This window comes from Belonocnema kinseyi, chromosome 4, assembly GCF_010883055.1.
Source record: "Belonocnema kinseyi isolate 2016_QV_RU_SX_M_011 chromosome 4, B_treatae_v1, whole genome shotgun sequence".
Classification (NCBI taxonomy): domain Eukaryota; kingdom Metazoa; phylum Arthropoda; class Insecta; order Hymenoptera; family Cynipidae; genus Belonocnema; species Belonocnema kinseyi.
The window spans coordinates 50,081,758-50,102,095 of record NC_046660.1 but is presented as its reverse complement, the minus strand read 5'-3'; the positions used below and the strand labels follow the sequence as shown (position 1 = coordinate 50,102,095).

General features: G+C 33.4%; 1 protein-coding gene across 1 annotated transcript in view; it reads right to left on the bottom strand.

The window, feature by feature from the left end:
• Positions 1-15,046: 15,046 nt before the first annotated feature.
• The window catches only part of LOC117170889 (carbonic anhydrase 1-like), a 6,020-nt gene continuing 728 nt past the window's right edge, over positions 15,047-20,338 (bottom strand). Inside the window, exons 3-4 of the mRNA XM_033357933.1 lie at positions 19,147-19,395; positions 15,047-15,166 (exon numbers count right to left, since the gene is read on the bottom strand). Of these exons, the coding sequence (XP_033213824.1) occupies positions 15,047-15,166; positions 19,147-19,395 (369 nt within the window). The remainder of the gene's footprint in view (positions 15,167-19,146; positions 19,396-20,338) is intronic.

The window sequence follows — 20,338 nt, the reverse complement described above, 5'->3', positions numbered from 1 at the left end:
CTCCGCCGTAGTAGTGGCCGGTAAGATAGACGGAGAGTACCAGTTCTGTATGGACTACCGACAGCTGAATATTCAGACCGAAGACGCCCCGCAATACCTGCCTTGTATATACGAGACCAAATGGCCCTTGATTCTAGACCATACACTGCCTTCTCAACACCAGGAGGAAGGCAGTTCCAGTTCCGGGTGATTCCGTCCAGACTCAAAAACGCGCCTGGAACCTTCCAGAACCTCATGCGGCAGGCGCTCGCCGAACAATTAGGAAACTTTGCCATCCCCTATCTTGATGACATCGTCATCTATCCCACCGACTGGGAACAGCACCTCACCCATCTCGGCCTAGTCCTGGAGCGACTAGCTATTTACGGATTCACTGTGGCCCCAAAGAAGTGTAGCTTTGGAAGAACCGCACTGCCGTCCCTCGGGCATGTCGTAGGCACCGGAAAAAACACGACTTAGCCTGTGCACATCGAAGCCATCCGAAGCGCCCCACCTCAACAAAATCGCAAAGCCTTGGGATCATTTATCGCACTCTGCAACTGGGTTAAGGAGTACATCCCAAAATCCTCGGAGATGCTCGCCCCTTGACAGACATGCTGTCTACCAAGCGGCCCTTCAAATGGAGCGACGAGCTACAGGAGAAGTTCGAGCAAGCCAAGCTCGCCTTTCAGAACCCTCAAAGCCTCAGCCGACTGGATCTGAACCTGACGTTCGTATTGCAGACCTACGCGAGCGCGAAAGGCATGGGTGCAGTCCTCATGTTAGAGGATCTTGACGGAAAACGGCGCATCATCTCCTTCGCCAGCGCCAAATTTCCTTCGCCAGCGCCAAACGAGACAAACTCCATCAGTGGTACATCCTTTCGCGGGATTTCTCCTTCAAAATTGAGCACGTGCCGGGACGAGACAGCGAGCGTCTCGACGCCCTTTCTCTATTCCCGAATCAAAACGAAGTCTCTTTGGGAGAACCGGACATCCAGCGACTGTTGCCACCTACCCAGAGCCAGACACATTCAGCACCATCGATGAAAAACCCTCAACACCATCGGTCCAGCAATAGCCGACTCACTCTTCAACGCTGTCGTCGAGGCGCAACAGGAGGACCCGGAGATCAGCCGACACGCTTGTCATTGGCGACAAATACAGAATGCCTATCCCCGGAACGTGGAAGAAGATAGCTTCTTTCATCGGCACAAGCTCACGCTTGACGGATTTTGGCAACAGGACAAGGAAGACAGCAGATGGAGACTCTTAGTGCCATCGGCCCTACGGCCGCGTGTCCTGTAGCAATACCACGATGCTGACCGCGCTGGACATCCTTGTGGAGAAGAGACCATACGGACCATCAAGCAGCTCTATTTTTGGCCTACCCGACAACCAGCGGCCACAAGCCGCCACCAAGGCCTGAGAAACCATCGCTGTAGATATCATGGACCACACCCATTTACCATTCCTGAGTCAAACCGACGGAAAAAAGAAACCAGGAAGTCAAGAAGGGCTTACGGGAGGCAGAAGCTCGCGCTTATTAAGATCAGTATCAAGCCAGATACGCGGCTGTCCCAGTACATCCATGATTCACCCCATGAGATTCGGTGTATCTGCCGAACCACTAGCTGTCCAATAAACCTGTCGGCTTCAATACCAAGTTGGCCCAGAGCCGGCTTGGCTCATACCAGATACAGGACCATATCGCTGGAGACGTATATTGGATCCTGAAGGACGGGGTCAACCAGACATTTTATGGCAATGTACTAATCTCTGCATCAGCCGCTATCGAAGGGTTGCCTGCGCGAGCAGCTGCCGAGGAGATGGTCGACCAACCAGCATACGACCACATGCCCGGTCAGGAGACCGGGCCTCACATTGCCGAAAGCGTCGGCGGAGATGTCACCATAGCCGTTGGTGACGACAACGAAGATTGCGCTGATGGAGAACCACGCTAAGAACAACGAGTTCCCGTCTGCAACCGAGTCGCGTGAAGCGGAGACTTGGAACCCAGCACGAGCAGAGATTCGCACGCAGCAGCAGAAATGCCTAGGCAGGCATTTCACCACGCAGAGGCCGAGGACGGAGAGCCGGACGAGCTCTCCGACTCCTACGACGACGAAGGACAGGCGCCAGGCTAGCACCAGGATAACGACAGGAGGCTTTACAACGACATCAACTACCGTGACGCCCGCCCCTACGCTGAACAAAATCACCGGCAAGTAAGGTGAATTTGTAAATATTCGACAGGACTGCAGCGATGCATCCCATACTGTATACATTTTGTGTTATACCACGTGGTTTTTCTTGGTATTTTATTTCCGATTTAGCTGCTTAAACGCACCAAAAAAATTCGTATTGAGCCCGCCGAAACGTGACTCACTCCTGTGTTCCCTCACCCTGTGAACTCCCCCCCCCCCTCCACCACCACAATTTTTTTTTTTTATATTAAGCAAGGTGTATCCGGGAAGGGGTGGGATTGTCTTGGTTCCATAGTTCGAGAACCACTCTAAACCAATTTGCCAGGAATAATTCCCCGTCTGTATTTATAAAACATAAACCCAGACTGGGAAAACCTTCCGGGTTAGATTACTTTAGAGTGGCAATAAGACAACCTTGCTTTCTCTCCATGGGTCATGGAAAGAAGAGAGTCGTAAACACACACCTGGCGCATCTGCGACGGAAGGCTTCCCCGTCACGCGCCAGCTTTGTGTGCATGACTCACGCCGCGTCATCTCTCTCTATCTCTCTTTTCTCTCTCTCTTCCTTCTTGTTGGGAAAGCGACCAGCGGTCACAATCACAACGTAATTGACACGTGAAGTAAACTCTCAACTCCCGTTTTATTAAATTATTAATAATAATTAACTAAGTTACCAATTTTCCTTTTATGATTATTATTAATAAGGGTCAAGGAACACCGAATGATAAACAGTGGATGTTTTATTGTCATAGGAGAGGAGAGGAAATGAGTTTTTCGCGGCTTTAAATAATCTCTTAGAATTTAGGATATGCAGCGATTTTAGCTAACTTGTAAGGTTTTCGTACATTTGATAAGACTGCACTGGGTTTTCAATTAATTTAATTCATTTGAATGTATTTCAAAGAATTTTACAAATTTAAGGGGAGCATAAAAATGTTTAAGAAATTCTTAAGAGTTTTACAAATTTTGAGGGATTTTACATGGTTGTATAGTATTTTAAATATTTTAGTGTATATTAAATAGATTTTAATAATTTAATATAATTGCGAAAGATCTGAAGAAATTTCTCAACTCAATTCTACTTATTTAAATATAATTTCAACGTTAAATTTAACACTCCGAATTCTTAGGCTATTAATAAAAAAACATGTGAATATCTTTAAATTATTCTTCAAATATTGTTTAAAGGATTCCAAGGATTCAATGAGGTTTTCAAGGATCTTAATGTTTTTAAGGTATCCTGAATTTTCTTAAAGTATTTTAATAAATTTTTGAGATTTTTAGAAAATATCATCTGAATCCTTGTAATTTAAAAAAATTGTATAATACATCAATGGATTCGAAAGCTTTCTATTGAAGTATTTCTATAACTTGCTTTCTATTGCTGACAGTTTGACGTCCGAAAATTATAATTTTTTGCTAACGTACCATTTTGTTTGCACGCAAGTACTTTTTCACGTGTTTAAAACGAGACATAGAGATTAAACAGAAGCAAGGTAATTAGAAACAACTCTTTTACAATAGCCCTCAAGGTGGGGATAATCACGTCTAATATAATAAAATTATATTTTGTACAACACATTGCTTCATATGAAGAATATCATTCCTGTTGGTCTGAATCTTGCGGTCTTCTTCTGACGATCCTAATTTTCTCAAGTGAATGGGGAAATATTATTATACTTAGATGCCGCCATCCCCGATTTCTTCGTGGATTCGCCCTTGTTTATCATTTGAAGATTTGAAAAATAATTTTTTTTAAAACGATTCTACCGTTTACGAAAGAAAGGAGCCTGGCAATGTAACTTTTAATAACAAATTAAATTATTTCTAATTTGTAAGTGCAGAAAATCCAAAATTATTGCAGGAAATAAAAAGTGGATCGGAAAAATCAGATTTATCATAGCTTTGAAGTTTCAAAGGGCTTCCAGAAATATTTGTGGTGAATTTCGCAACAAAAAAACATTCCTTCACTTTAAAAAATTTGACTTTTTTCATAATTCTCAGTCCCAGAAGAGTTGTGGAGTTCTAAAACAATATAATGTTGAAAAGTAAAAATCCGGATAGCTTAATAACATTTGAATATTGCTTTGTTAAAAAAATTCTACAAAATTCTTTTTGGAATTAATTTCATCAAACCAGAATCCAAAAGTGAGATGTGTGCCTTAAAGGGCCGGTATATGGTATTATCATAATTTTACTTACTTTTTAAACATTTACTGTGGTGAACGCAGTTTTCTACGAGCGTGGTGTAGTTTAGTGCCGCCCCTTACCGCTGAAATGTTTAAACAGCGACCGTGAACGTTGGAGCTGTCAAAAGTCACCTCTGGATGCTTTCTTAAAGCTACTATCTGCAACTTTACAGGTTTTTAGTCCCTTGCTTTCTGATCGTCAGAAAAATTTCTTACAATGCGACAGGTGTTCAAAAAGTGCCTTTTGAGCTGCTTCCAAAATCCTACTGACTCCTAAATGTTCAAGATGTTCAGTGCATCTTGCGTGCACATTTATTGTGGCCGAAATAATAATAAAAGCAATAGATGCATGATTAACATTCATACACATGGCCTTTACTTTATGCCTTAACTCGTTATACTTATGTATACTCTCTTGTATAGGTTGACTGCAAATTTCGGTTAAGTGGACAAGAAATGTCGATGATGTAGACTCTTCCACCTTTTTTCTCGCATCGCGATTTTAAGTCCATTAACCTGGATGTAAGCATCTATTTTGAAAGTAACATCCCAAAATAAGATGTAATCTTCGTCTTCTGAAACAAGAATGAGAATGTATCTATAGAAAGGCATCCATTCGTATTAGAGTCCTAGGTTTAAGACAAGCTGTTTAAGTATAATGCCCGCTATATCATTATGTCTTAGCGTATATTCCCTCTAAGCTATTACGCTACAGCCATCAATAATGTGCTCGATGGATTCGCTGGTATCTTTACAAAATCGGCACCGGTCAACCACGTCTTTATGTGAAACGTGTTTGCAATGATTCCAGCTGCTCTCAACCTTATTCTGTATCACAATTATGAATCCTTCCGTCTCTGGATATAAAACACCCTTTCTTAGCCAAATATTGGATGCCTCACTATCCACTTCATGTTGAATTAATGTTTTGGGGTGCTGGCCGTGGATAGCTTTCTGTGTCCATTGCATTTCTAATTTCTCTGTGGTTTCGTCCCTGATGTTTAATGCCCCATCTTAGGAAAAATTCAAGGGCATGTAGTCAAGATCCCCTTGACAGATGGTGCTGTAAAGCGCAACATTTCGTTTAGTGTTGAAATAGTCTCGCAACTGTATAACTTGCGACTTAAATAGTTTCTTGGCTGCTACAACGCCCTTACCCCACATATGTCATTGTAAAACTACCCTTTTAATCGCTGATTTTTGTGGCGCATTCGATGATTCGTTGTTTCTGCGTGAACGATTCTGTTTAACTTATCACAGTCGGTTTTAGATCATTTGATGAGCCCGAAGGAGTATGTGAGGACAGGGATGGCATATGTGTTGATTGCCCTGATTTTGTTTGTCAAGTTGAGAAAAATCGTCATAATATATCTGAGTTTTGTATTGAAGGCAGTCGTTAGGCTTGTCTTAACTATCGTATTCTGAATACCCTTAGATTCAATGATACCCAGATATTTATATGATTTTCCCGCAGCCATTGCGTCGATGTGATTTTCGAACTCGTTATCTAACTCTGCGGACCCTGATTCTCCCCTGACTGAATGCACTATTCTGCATTTATCGAGTTCGAACTTCATGTGGATATCATTGGAAAACTGCTTTGTGATATCGATCACTTGCTGCAGTTTCTAGGCTGAACAAGCGTATAGTTTCAGGTTATTCACGTACAGAAGATGGGTCACTTGATGACTATACTCATTATTATGAATTCTGAATCCATGAGATATGCTCTTAAGTGTTTTGCTCAATAGGATCGACGTTAAACAGAACCATAGTGCACTGAAGGAGTTTCCTAGAGATATACTCGTCGTAATGCGTATTAATCTAGTTTTTGTAAAGTTCTAAGACTTCAAATAAATATTCATGGGGCACGGAACTAAAAGCTTTCTTGTAGCCAATGTATGCCATTTGTAAGTTCCTTTGATGCTTACGAGTTTCAGTCATGTCCACAGCGTCTATAGTCACTAACTTTTTACTGCCTCGCGAGATTTCACGATGTCCTTTTTTTCCTTCTGTAAGAAAGAGATTTATGTCGAAATGAGAATATACTTTTATCTGCAATGATAGCTGTAAAGCATTTATAAATTGTTGGAAGACAGGTTATGGGTCGAAATTTATATGAGTTGCGAGCGTCTGATTTTTTAGGTATCATATACGTAGTATCCTAGACTATAAAGCCTGGCATCAGATCTGGGTGTTCAATGATCTACTGAAGATACCCTGCCAACGCATGATGCACACTTGGCAGGTACTTGTACCAGAAGTTATGTACTATGTCTGCACCTGGAGCTTTCCAGTTACTTGTTTGAACCTCGCAGGTCCAAATTTTATCTGTTCATATTTCCTAAACACCCCCTCAGTAGTTATTCATATCTTTGAATTGAAGGACTCCGGTGTCTTGCTGGTCATTTTGCTTTACTCTCAGTTCACGATAGACCTTCTTTCATCTGTCTGGCAGTTTTGATTTTGTTGCCTGCGTGCACTACTTTTCTTATACCGACGCAGTCTGGCAATAAGAACATTAAATATCTGCCGTTGGGAGTCCGTAATCTTATTCAATATTGCTGGTGTGAACATCTCGATGTGCCGAGGGTAGATGAGTTTAGTAACATGGTTCATAAGCTTTCTGGTTCTATTTCCTTTTTTATATTGAGTTAGTCGACCCAACTCGCACCTTACTTTTCTGACATCCATATCCAACCTGATCTTCTATGGTGGATCTCGATCCCTTGCTGGGACAAAAACTAAATTTTCAGGCCTAGTTCTACGGCACCTCTAACACAGTTGTGTTCCATTGAAATACGTAGGTAAAACCTTGCTGTTAAGGTGTTCTATTAGTGCACGCAGATCATTTTTGGTGTTTATTTTGGGCAGCGAATGCTTTAGTGTTATTTTTACATATCTAAACTCTAGTAAAGCATGACCAAAATTCCTTTCAAGGTGCTGTAGTTTTTCTAGGATTTCACTATCCACATCATCGTTATTAATATCCAGATGCGGTTCTAATGGATCCGGTACATGATGTCCATTATCCCAAGCACGTATGCTTTTAGCTTCAATTAAGTCTTTGTTGTTCACATCTTTCAAGGGAAGTTCATCAATATAAAGCTGCTGTTCCACTTCCATTTTCATAGAAGCTATTTCAACAGCAAAAAGCAATCTTTTCACAGGTATTGAGTGTTTATGATCTGTCATATTCTGCTCATTTGTTTTTGTGGCTTGCTCATAGTTTTCAGGAAAGAAGAGTCTCTGATTTTCTCTCCTTACACTGTGCCAACATTTAACTGCCAAAAAATAAAGGAGCATAATATCTCTGTTTATATGGCATGTCCATTTTCATCGTTTTTGGTTGCTAAACCTCTACTTCTGCATTTGGTTGTATAAGGCCATTCAACTCTGGAGTATGTGCAACCTGTTGTTTAATCTCCATTGTTTCGTCTTCTGTGATGTGTATATTAGTTCTGATGTCCTTCACTTCAGCGATAAGATGTCTTAGTGCGATTTTCCGTGTATTAGGATACTACTTTGTATCTCTTTTCCATTTCTTATTCAAACTTCGCACTTTCGTAATAGAGACGCACCAATTCCTCTTTCATTATGGTATCCCACTTGATGCTCCCTCACGGTATTTCTGTCAAGGTGGTTAGCTGCTAATAGCTAACGTTATCCAAGGCGTCCTCAGCAGACACTGTTGTTGTTCCACTGCTGTTTGTCGCAGATGTTTTTGCTGGCCGGCTGTTCGATAATTGAGATCTACCTGACCATCTCGCAGCTCGACATCGCCACCGTCCTGCATGCTGTGGCCCCAGCTGCGGCTTCAGGGGCGCCCCGACGATCCTCGAGAAACGTTTTAATATCTTTAATATACTATTCATTATTATTTGGGGTTTGGTGATCTTCTTAGTACCTCTCCTCTTCGTTATCAGCCTATTTGGCATGAAAAACTCTGTCAGTAGCAATGCTTCAGCCAACCAAGCCGTCAAAGCCACGAGAAAAAAGTTCATGCCCTACCATGAACGTTAAGTCATATCAGTTTCCGGGTAAGCATGAATTACTCAGTGAGGAATAGAGTTGCAGGAGGAGGTAGCGGTAAATTGCCGTATCTATGCGTTCATATATCCTATTCTGGAAATCTATTCGCACTTTCGGTTCCTGCAATTTCTCATTTTTTATTCGTGTTTGTTTCGTGTTTCCGTTTCTCTTCCTTCATTATGCTTAAACTAATTTTATTTTTGAGACTACAAGGTAATAATCAGTATTGCAATTAGAATCCCTCATAACTAATGTATTTTTTCCTGAATGTATCAGCCTTTTATCCGCAAGAAAAAAGTAAATTTTATTGGAAAAGATTACCCTGCACCGTTTCTGTACCCTCACCTTGACAGCCAGGTGATTCACAATATACTTCTGACCATATTTCTAGTCTGCCTTCTAAATTTCTTCTTTTTATATCTTAAATTTAGCATTGTGTCTCCTTTGCCTCAACTATACATAAAATATCTAGCTTTATTGCGCAAATAGTTTCTCGTAATTCTCTTTCTTTAGGATAATTCAATCCTCTATCATTCCAAACACCTAGGCTTCACTCAGCAGCTGAAACTTTATCTTTATCTTCATCAGACGCATGCCTTCTGTCTATCAAAGTTTAAATCCATTTCAAGGCTATCCTATTCTTATTATTATTCGTTGCAATATATAGAGTTGGGTTTGTCTACTGAGAATCTCACCAGCCTTCAGAGGCTTGCTAATATATGAAAATATTTGAATGCCTTTCTCTTGTGGAAATTCTTCTTTCTTGTAGTTCTGTTGCCTTTTAAACTTATCTTAATGATATTTATTTTCATCAAAAGATTCGTCCAATTTTCTTTTCCTTTGTCCTTTTCAGTAAATTGCAGCCAACAAAATGCAATAAATCCAATACTTATAGGATATTAAAAGTAGCCCTAAACATTTACAATTAAGGTTGAACATTATTTTAATAAATGTTACTAAAAAAAAGATGGATTGTGGATTCACCCGAGGGAGAGATGATTCCGTCTTTTAGTGATGCAGATAATATTTTTTTAGATAATTCATAAGATATTAAAAATAATCAAATAGGATTCTCCTCCAATATTAAACAAAAAGAAACAAAAACTTCCTTCACACAACGAGGTTCTTATCGTACGATAAATTTCAAAGTCGTTGCTAATTCTTGTTTGGTTCCATTTTTATAAAAATACAAAGTAAAATACCCATACAAATCTCAATAGATAGTGCAACCATGCACAACGAGGTTTCTTCATCGTAAGATAAAGTTCAAAGTCGTTACAATAAATGTTGCGCACATTACTATCTTATTTATTTGAAATCCCCACACTAAATGCCACCATGCACAACGAGGTATCAATATAAACCTGGAATGCAAAGTCGTTACAATCATGCATATCATAATTAAAAACAAAACCAAGGTCCCAAAAACTTACGTCTAACTTTTCAAATTCTAATGAATTTGAATAGTTTAGTGAAAGAAAGTTTGTTATTCAAGCAGGAGAATCCGTTGTGAATAGCGTTCTTTTTGAATGATGCTGATTCAATAAAAATTCTGACTTCAATGACAGGTGGATAAATGAATCAAGAGAGACTCCCTTCTCGTAAACTCTCGAGTAAGAAGCCCTGTTTATCAAAATAGAGCTAGTACAGCTATCTCAATCGATTTAAAAAGGGCATTGGTCCCACGCTATTCCCACTTCTTAGCTAATGGCGCGCGCAATCGATCGTATGATCGAATGATTTCGTGAATTATTCCTTTGGCTCTAATCAGCTGTTCACTTTTGATTCAGGAGCGTATCAATATAAATATTCGCCTGTAGTTTCATCATTAAATTCCATTTATAAAAATAGAGCGGATCCTCATAAATTCTTTAGTGCAAAATTTAAATATTTAATCAATTATTTGTTGTTTTTTTTTAGGAAAAAAATTCAATTTTTCATCTCAAAATAAAATTTTTTTAAAATTAATTTTTCTTTGTCTATGTGTTTGCTAATTGAAATAATTTTATCTGTTCCAGGTAAGCATTTCCAATTTCTCTGGATTTGTGATAAATCTGATAGCACGTGAGTTTATTCTTATGAATTATATGAAATTCATCTTCGAACGTTTTATCAGTTACCATCTATTTACCGACTCGTAGAATACGCTTAGCGAAAAAAGAATTTTTTCTGCCGAGGGTATCACTGCTAGTTAATTTATGGATTTTACCTTACACAAATTTTTTCCGTCATGTCAAATAATTCACCGGAAGTATAATTGCTGCCCCGAATATTCAACAATGTGTTAATAATATAGGATGCTGCGTAAAGACAAATTCCATTTTTTTCTTTTTAGTCACTAAAAAATATGCATTTTAATCAATTTCTATCGTTTCAAGGGATTTGACAGGATTTTAATTTTGTTAGGTTTTTTGTAATACATACATTGAATTTTCCAGAGCTGTACAATGTTTTGAGGAACTTGAAAGCATTAAACTATTATAGGATATTCATAAAATTATTATTAGCACTTATATTCTTTTAATACATTTAAACAGATTCCAAGAGACTCTATGAGATTTCCGAGGATTTTAATTTTTTTAAGGCATCCTGGAAGCATTTCAAGTATTTTATTAAATTTTTAAAGATTTTAGAAAATATTAGAATTCATGTAGTCACACGGAATTATATAATATTTTGATTTGTTTATTATTTTTGACTTGTTTTCATTTCAGATACATTTCTTCTATAAATTCATCTTGAGCTTTCATCGGTATATGTTTTTAATTTTTCATCAAATTTAATTCTTAGCTGCGCTGAAACATGTATCATTTAAATAAATTTACATAAACAAAATTCATAACATACATGAAAATCGATACATAATCATTTTACTCCCTTGTTTTTATAATTTTTAAATTTTATTTTTACGATTAAAAAAAATTATGCCTTCCATCCAAAAAATATTCGCAACAAATTTATCAATCTGTTTGGTTGAATAAATGCTGTCTAATTCATTCTCGTAGCTTTTATTATTTGTACACATTTTTTTTCATTTTCATTGTTCTTCTGGACAAATAACACTAAAAATATTGAAATTATGAAAAATTTAAAGTAAAGCAATTAAAATAGGATTAAAATCCAATTGAAAATCCTATTTAACGTCCTACAATAAAATTAATGTGCATGATTTCTGAAAACAAAACCAAGAATCCAATGACCAAATTTGGACAACTGCCATAAAATGTTCCTGTTGAAATTAAGTTTACATACGAATTTGAAGATATTTTTCGTAATTTTCATAATTTTTAATTGTTCTATTCAAAATAATAACAATGATTAAGTATGCATTGTTTTTAGTACTTTCAGAATTATGAAATGTTTACGTACTATGAATTTACCATTCTTCAGTATTGGAGATTTTCAATTTCAAATTGGGTAACTTGGAACTGCTTTTGGATTCAATAGTGTACATTTCTAAGAACCTGAAATAAAAAATGCATCCAATTTTTGTTCTAGAAAGGTATAAAATTAGAAGAATTTTAGTTTTTTATGGTTGGAAATAAAATTTCTTAAGATTAATAGCTTCTAAACAAAACTTTTTCGTTTTTTATGGTTTTCAATTCAAAAGAAACGAGAAAGATTTTCGTTTGGAGATTCTCTGAACTTTCAGGCTTTATATTCTAAAATATAGCCTAATAAATTATATATTAAAAAGTAAATGATTTTAGCACAATATTTAATTCAAAGAGCTACAAGATATATTATGAGGAGAAAATATTCGTCAAAATTTTACTAAGATTATTGTAAAATTATATATTCTTTACCTCCTTTTCCTAATTATTATATATTTTTAAGTCCATAAATTAAAAATAGTTTGATCCTTTAGGGATTAATTTGATAAAGTTCAACCTTATTGCACTTATTTGCCCTAATTTTAGCATTCTTCAATAACAGAATACTATTTTAAATTATTGTATAATGTTGAATGGAGAGCACTTAAAACTGAACAATTTTCCATTAGTAATTACATAATTTAAAATTTAGATGTTTCAAATTCAACCATTGGTAACTTATTAATTGTAAATATAAGTTGTTTATACTTTGAAAATGTTTATGTAAAGATTTGTAATATTTAACTATTTAAAAGCCAATATTATTTAACTCTGGAAGACTTTATGAATAAACAATTCTCTTGTAATTGTGTAGGTTCTAGAATAACTGTTTGTTCAAAAAAGGGTTTCATTGGAAATGAATTATTTTCTACTCAGCAGCAAATAAAATACTCTGATAAAGTCATAGACACGGTTAAAATATCCAGATTATTTAACCCAGAAATAAGAAAGGATAAATATCAACTTGTCTTTTTGGCAATTTGTATATTTTTGAGTAAAAATAAACCGCATGAATGGAGCAATAAGTAAAAAAGATTCTATTTATTTATTTTTTGACACTATTATTTTTTTGAATTTTTATAAGTTTAATTATCAGATGTGCATGTCCTCACATTTGTATGCGTTTACTTTCACAAACTTATAAATGTAAAAAGATTTATTTGTAAGTCTCTAAATCTTTAATCAGTCAATTCGAATTATTACAATATTAAAAATATGCAGTGTTTTCATTATTTATTTAGACTCACGGAATTTGTACGTGCATTTCAGTTAATGCTAATTAGCTTTGAGAGTTTCCAATTTCAAACCGCACAATGTGAAGCTGGCCTTCGATTTAATATTGTACATTTCTAAAAACTTGCACCTTAAAATTATTAACTTTTTAATTCCAAGAACATTTTAGATCACAAGAATTTTAGTTCCGTCTATTTTCGTTCAAATTTGTAAAATAAAAAGAATACAAACAAAAAGTTATTCATTGTTTTACGGCTTGGATTTGAAAAAATCGAAATTGCTTTTCATTCAGAGATTTTCTAATGTTTTGACCGTTGAGTTATAACTTATTCAATTTTGTAGGCTATTTGTTTCAAATTTAAAAAAAAATTTAATTCCATTTTAAAGCAATGTCTAATTTTGAAGTTGTTAGAATAAAATGTATTCAAATTAAATCCAGCCGCTACTTTGTAATGAATTATACATTATTATTTTGACTTGAAAACTATTTGAATGATTTAAAATATTCAAAGTTTTGTTGAAAAGATTTTGGGTAGTTCCAAAAAATGGTAAGGGATTTTGAATTCTCTAAGTATTTTTAATATTTGCTAATAGTTAAAAGTGCTACTAAAGGATTTTAGGCTTTTTCGCAACTTCTAAGGAATTTTAAAGAACCTTAAAAAGTTTCAAGAGATTTTTAAACATTTCAAAACATTTAAAATATTTTAGGGGATTTCAAAAGAGTCGAGGGCACTTGTGAGAGATAAAAAAATTGTATGGGATTACCAAGGTTTTTAGTGATATTGAGATGTTTGCACAATGTTCCTGAAGCTATAAAGAAGTTATTTGAATTTTGAAAGATATGAAACGATTTTACGATATATTTTATAAGATTCCACGGGATTTTGAAAATATTTCGGAATTTTTGTTATATTTTCAGAAATATTAGTGGATTTCACGGCATTTTTAGGATATCTAGAAAATTCAAAGTTATTTGCGAGAATCTCCACGTGAATATGAAATTCTAAAAGTTCTCAAGGTACTTTAATACATTTTCCTGATTTCAGCAAATATCAAATTTCTTAAAATTTTACGGGATTTTCCAACAGATTTTCAAATATTTTTCGGTTTTTAATTTAATTTATTTGGCATCCACTCTGAATTCCTATTAATTTATCCTAAATTCTTTCAGCATTTTTGAATTCTTTGGAATTTTCTTGCATTTTTTTATTTTTCTATATTTACTCAATTTTACTTAACTCATTAGACTTTTATTTTTTAGTGGTTGTTTAGTCCTAAAGGTTTCAGAATCACCATGATGTCATTAAATTCACCCTAATTCCTGTGAATTTTCATTAAGTTTTTTTCAATTTTCCTCGTTGGTGAAAAATTTCTGTTACTTTTTGGGTAAGAAATTGTTTAATTTTACTTAGGTTTTCAGACTAAACAGGTCGCTCTGATCAAATGAAAAATGCAAATGAAAAAAATTATTCAGGAAAAAATCATGGAAAATTCAGGATATTCTATATTATTATTAATCTCCAGAAACTGTGCTTTCAAAAATTTAACATAATTTTGAAATCCATACACAGAAAAGACCATATTATTAGATGAAACTGAAATTCGGAGGGCTCACCACTGTTGGACAAATACAACTTTTGTCTGTCATAAGAATGCACCATGCGAAAAATGGAATTTTTCTGTCCAGTTTGCGTATCTGAACCTGTATTTAGATTTCATCTTAGAAACTTTCAGTTAGGAAGAAAAATTATAAATCATTTATACCGAAATTTGATTTAGAGAGGGAATTAACTTGAAATAAGTCAAAGAAAACAAATATTAATGTAACCAAACACTATATTTTATTATATTTCTTACATTTACATTATTTTCAGATAGTTTTACATTTTAACACCCCCCCCCCATTCCATAATATCTACCCCCACCGACTGCAGTAAAATTTTCCTCGGAGGCGCACACACTTGCTCGGACTTTTGGTCAATGGAGAGGAAACCTGCAGAAAACCATTCTTAAGCGCGACCGATTACCGACAGTTACTCCTCGTTTGATTTATAAGTATTAACGCTTTTCACTTCGCGTTTGTTTAACGCCTGAGGAGGTCTAACATTCGATTTGTCTCCCTCATCCAAATTTATTTTCCGGAATTCATTTAGCTGAAAGAAAATATAAGAAAAGGAAACAATAATAGCAAATAAAATATAAAACTTATTTCCTTGTATAGGTAATTCTTTACAGACAGGGCACTTTGGTCTCTACATATTATGTTACTAACACTGCTGGTTGTATTATTGTAAAACTTGATAAAGATCTTCATTTTAGTAACTAATAACAAGTTCCATAGCGCAAATTAGCTTATATTAATGTAGACCAAATAAAAAAAATATTATTTGATCGAGAAATCGCTTCAACAGATGTCCATACACAAAAAAGTCACGTAGGAAATACTGAACTAATTTAACATTTTTTGCAAATCTCAGTGACTTTGAAAATATTTTTGAGGTTACGTCGACACATAAACAGTCGTCGTTTGACAATTAGGAATATCTTTGGGGTCCTGCTTGGACTCTAAGTTATGACTGTAATCATTAGGAACTTTCTTCGCAATAAAAAAAAAAAGAAACAAAGAACAAAACAAAAATGGTCAACAAAAACCTTCGTATTTTCTTAGTATCCTTTGATGTAACTAGCACGCCGAGGGTCAAACAATAATACCAACTGTATTGAATCAGCCCTGCGCATCTCTCCATATTCCAGATCTTAACTTGACCCCACAACTGTCCTAAGTTGATTAATTCCTAATATCTCCAGCGTGGCGCTAGTTGTTCCATCACTTCCTGTTTTTGCATAAAGCACTAAAGCACTTTTTAAATTTTGTAGTTACTAAAATGTTATTTCCATGCATAAAATTCTTGAAATTAAAACTATGTTTCTCATTTAATATTTGAAAATAGTTTTCTCAATCATTTTCTATGAATTCTAAATACAAAATATGATTTATATGGTCGTACAGTAATTCTGGTAGAGTGGAATATATCTAAAATTTGAATTTGAATGAAAAGTAAAATATGATTCCTGAAGTTTATTGTCGAAAACAAATTAACAATATTATTAATGGAATGCAAAAAAATCTCGGAGAAAAATTTGAATTGTGCAAAGTTTAAACCTACCACTTGAATACTCTCGCTTATGAATATATATTAAACATAATGCATTTCTAATTTCATTTAACTAAATTTACATTTAAAACCATTTTATTTAATAATCAGTGAAAAAAATTTCTTTAATTCCTCTTTTTCATCATTATATCCTTTCTAGTCTTTAAAACAAAGATATTAAAACATTAATTATATTTGTTCCTCTAAAAAATATATTTCTTTAATAATTTGACTTACTCAATGAACTATTTTTAATGCTTTTACATATTTTTATGTTATATGTTCATGAATAAAAACTTAATTTAATTCCAAGTACATTTGATTCATTATATTCAATAGTGTAAGTACTCGCTAAACCCCCAAATGTTAAGTTTGAACTTGTTTACTATTAACACTTTTTTCACAAAATTATTTACATATTTTATTGATATAAATATAATTTATTGCGTTTTCAGATATAAAAAGGATTAAATTTAACTTTTTATTCAAATCAAAATCTAATATTCTACTTTACCAACTTTAATGGGTAACGTTTTACGTCATGTTTTCTATTAGCATGTACATACATCGTTTGGAATACTGTTTTGAAATATAAAATGCGTAACACTATTTTCATTTCAAGATATTTGTTTATAAAAATAACATTTTGTTCAAAAACAAATTTTTTAAAGTGGTCTACTCGCATTGCTTACAATGCAAAAACAGGGAGTGAATTAGACAACTAGCGCTGCGCTGAAAATATTGGGAACTAATCAACTTAGGACACTAAGGGATCACCATTTTGTTTTTAGATGCACGGGGCTAATTGAAAGAAATATAATTTTTTTTGTAACGTGGGAAAAAATAATTTTTTACCATGGGTATATTCAAATATAATTCATTCATTTTTATAAACCTATTAAATTAAATCATAAAAACACACGTTGAAGAAGCATTTTTTCATAAATCAATGACACATAAGGTTTCGATCCACACAATTGGTATCATTTTATGTCCTCGACGTGCCGACATCTTGGATTCTTTAGTTTTGCCCACTTTAAATTGGGATCCGCTGCGTTGCAATACGCAATCTATTTTTTCAATACAGCCAAAATGTGAACTCGCGAAAGCAGGTAGGATTTTTAGGATGCATTTTAATTTGTGCTTAAAAACCATTTTTTTATTATTTTTAATAGTTTACAATAATAAATAGATTTTAAAATTAGGATTTATCGGAAACTAAGTGTTAGATGTGGAATCTTCATCGTAAAAACGCGTTTTATGTTAAAATTGTTTTTTTTTTCAAAAAATACTTACTTATGTATTTTATATGTTTCGACACACTAAGCTTCAATCAATTTACTTTGACATTAACATGAATTAAAAATACATTTTTAAGGATTTTTGCATGGAATATTTACTATCTAAAAAATTATAACCTAAAAGTTAGGTTATAAGTCGTATTTTATTTCTGATCGTCTATAATTAATATTTTTTTTGCATATTTTAAACCAAATATTTTACTACGTGTATTAACTGAAGTTCATTTCAGCTTATGGTATGTTTAAACTTATATTGCATAGTACAATCATTATTATCTTGACAAAAACAGTAATAAGACAAAAATTGTTTTTTTTTCACTGTACATGATGAAAATTCTATATGCAACACTAGTTTCCGATGAGTCTTAATTTTTTGTATTCACTCACGGTTTAAAAATATTCAAAAACAATGGTGAAATTCCTTTTAAACCTAATTCATAATGCAACTTGAAAATGTTGACTGGTTTCATGAGTTCGCGACGTTGGCGCTCCCCTGAATTCAGATCCCAATATTGAATTACGACCTGTTGCGATCCTGAATTTTGTTTTACAGATTTAGGTTAGGTAATTAATTTAATTTAAACTATAAAATATTATCATAAATTAATTCTGAAATTGTGCCTATCTTGTTAATTAAATTAAATTTATAAACTTATTGAATTTTTCTTCAAAATGGTGTATATTTATTAATTTTTACATTTATACTTTTTTTCTATTTTTGATAGAAAAATAAATAGCGATTTGGCGAAAGGTTAAAGTAAAAAATGAAATCCACCTTCAAAATTGTTAAAAGAAGAGGAAAGTGTAAAAAATTAAAAGAGCTAAGGCGGCAAGATTAAACCGAAAAAAGAATGATGAAAATCTGATTGAAATACTAAAGCTCTTAATAAGGGTCTAAATAGCATACCGAAGTTATTTTTTTATTGTTAATTTTAAAATATAATTTTTAAATTGTCTGGAATTTTTAAGGTCCTAAACAAATTTTAAAAGATTTAAAAGGATTTAACACATTTTAGATTATTTAAAAAGATTACAAAGAAATTTTTAATCGATTCCAGTAATTTAATTGGATTTCGAAGAAGTTGAAATATTTGAGAGTATTGTAAAAGATTTTCAGGAATTTTGAAAATCCTTAAAAACTTTCACGGGATTTCAAAAGATATCAAAGGATTTGAAATATTTAGGAAAAATAAAAATTTTTTCTAGAATTATTTTGATTTATTTCAACAGTTATAGGAATTTAAAGACTATAAATTGTTTTCGGGTATTTTAGGATATTCTGATGGATTTTTAAGAGGGTTAAGCTATAATAAAAAATTCATTCATGTTTTTTTTCAAGTTAAAGCCTTTGTTATGCAATGCATACACTATTAAAAATAATTTTTTTATATTCAATAAATATTTTCTTTCATACTATTCCTCAATTATGAAAATGAATTTGCTTCACTCTACTTTATTTATTAATAATTCTAGTTACGAAAAGGATAACTAATAATTATAAATTTGTCGCGTGAATGCTTTTATAAGTTCTTGTTTTAATATCAATGAACTCATGTTTACAGAAAAAATCGGTTTGAAAAACATATATATGTATATATATTTTAAATTTACTTTTCTTCTAAAGTGCCCTCTGCGTGGAGAATAAAGTATATATTTTCAAGGAATATGGATTCTTACCAGATCTTTGGTAATAAGGCTACCATCACTTATAAACCACGTAACAGATTCATCGCAAGGTGGATGATCCAATGAGCCTTCATAAAATAAGTATGGTGGCACTCTACTCAGGAAAGTACTTGCGAAGGGAAACGAAGGTATCTTTGCTGATGATTTTGTGGATTGCACCTTGTGTAAATTCTTTCCCAGATTTTCATAAAATTTGTTGTAATTGTTATCTATTGTAGTCGGGCCACGTTCGTCTAGGATCTATAAGATTTTAAAATATTTAGACAGCTCTTAAAGTACTTTAAAGAATTTCACAGGTTTTTAAAATATCTATATCACGGTATTTTGTAATATTTTTTATCTACTTCAAAGAACTTATTCACATAAATTAATGAATTTCTGGCGATTTTTAAAAAATGTTAAGGTTTTACCCAAATTTTTAAAGAATTTGACAAAATTTTAAGTTATTAAAAAGTTTTGCGGAATATGCAATATTAAAGGATATTAAATGATTCGCAACATTTCAAAGTATTCATAACAGTTCTTAGGAATTATCAAAAGTTAAGAAAAATATTAAGACACGTGCCGGGAGCTTAAAGGAATTGAATTATTTTACCACATCTTAAAAAATTTTATTTTTATTTGAGTGAGTGTCCGGGATTTCAACAAAATTTCCACTAATTTAAATATTTTTCCAATTTCGAGACGCTTGCAGTTATTCTTAAAAATTTCAAGAGATTTTTTTTGATAATAGAGGATTTTAATGCTTTTTAGGGATTTTGAAAAATTACAAAGTATTTTAATAAATTTCCACAGGAATTTATAATACTCTAATTGATTTTAAAGAATTTATTAACTTGAAGCTAGAGATTTTGTATGTCTTCAAATAATTGAAGAGATCTTTAGGTTTTTTTCAATTCGTTTGAAATTTACCATGAATTCTTATTAACTTATCATGATTTATTTAAATTTCTTTAAAATTATTTGAAATACGAATTTACAGAGCACGGTGTTTAAAAATTCTTTTTATTCGGTGAAAAATTCAATTTTTTTTAATTGGGGGTACACATTTCTGATTGAAAACTAATCTCTTTTGGTTGCCTGACATTTTCATCTCAAGTGAAAATCTATCTATATTGTTGAAAATTCAACTATTTTATCGAAAATACCTGTTTTTGGCTGTGATTCGGATATGAATATTTCT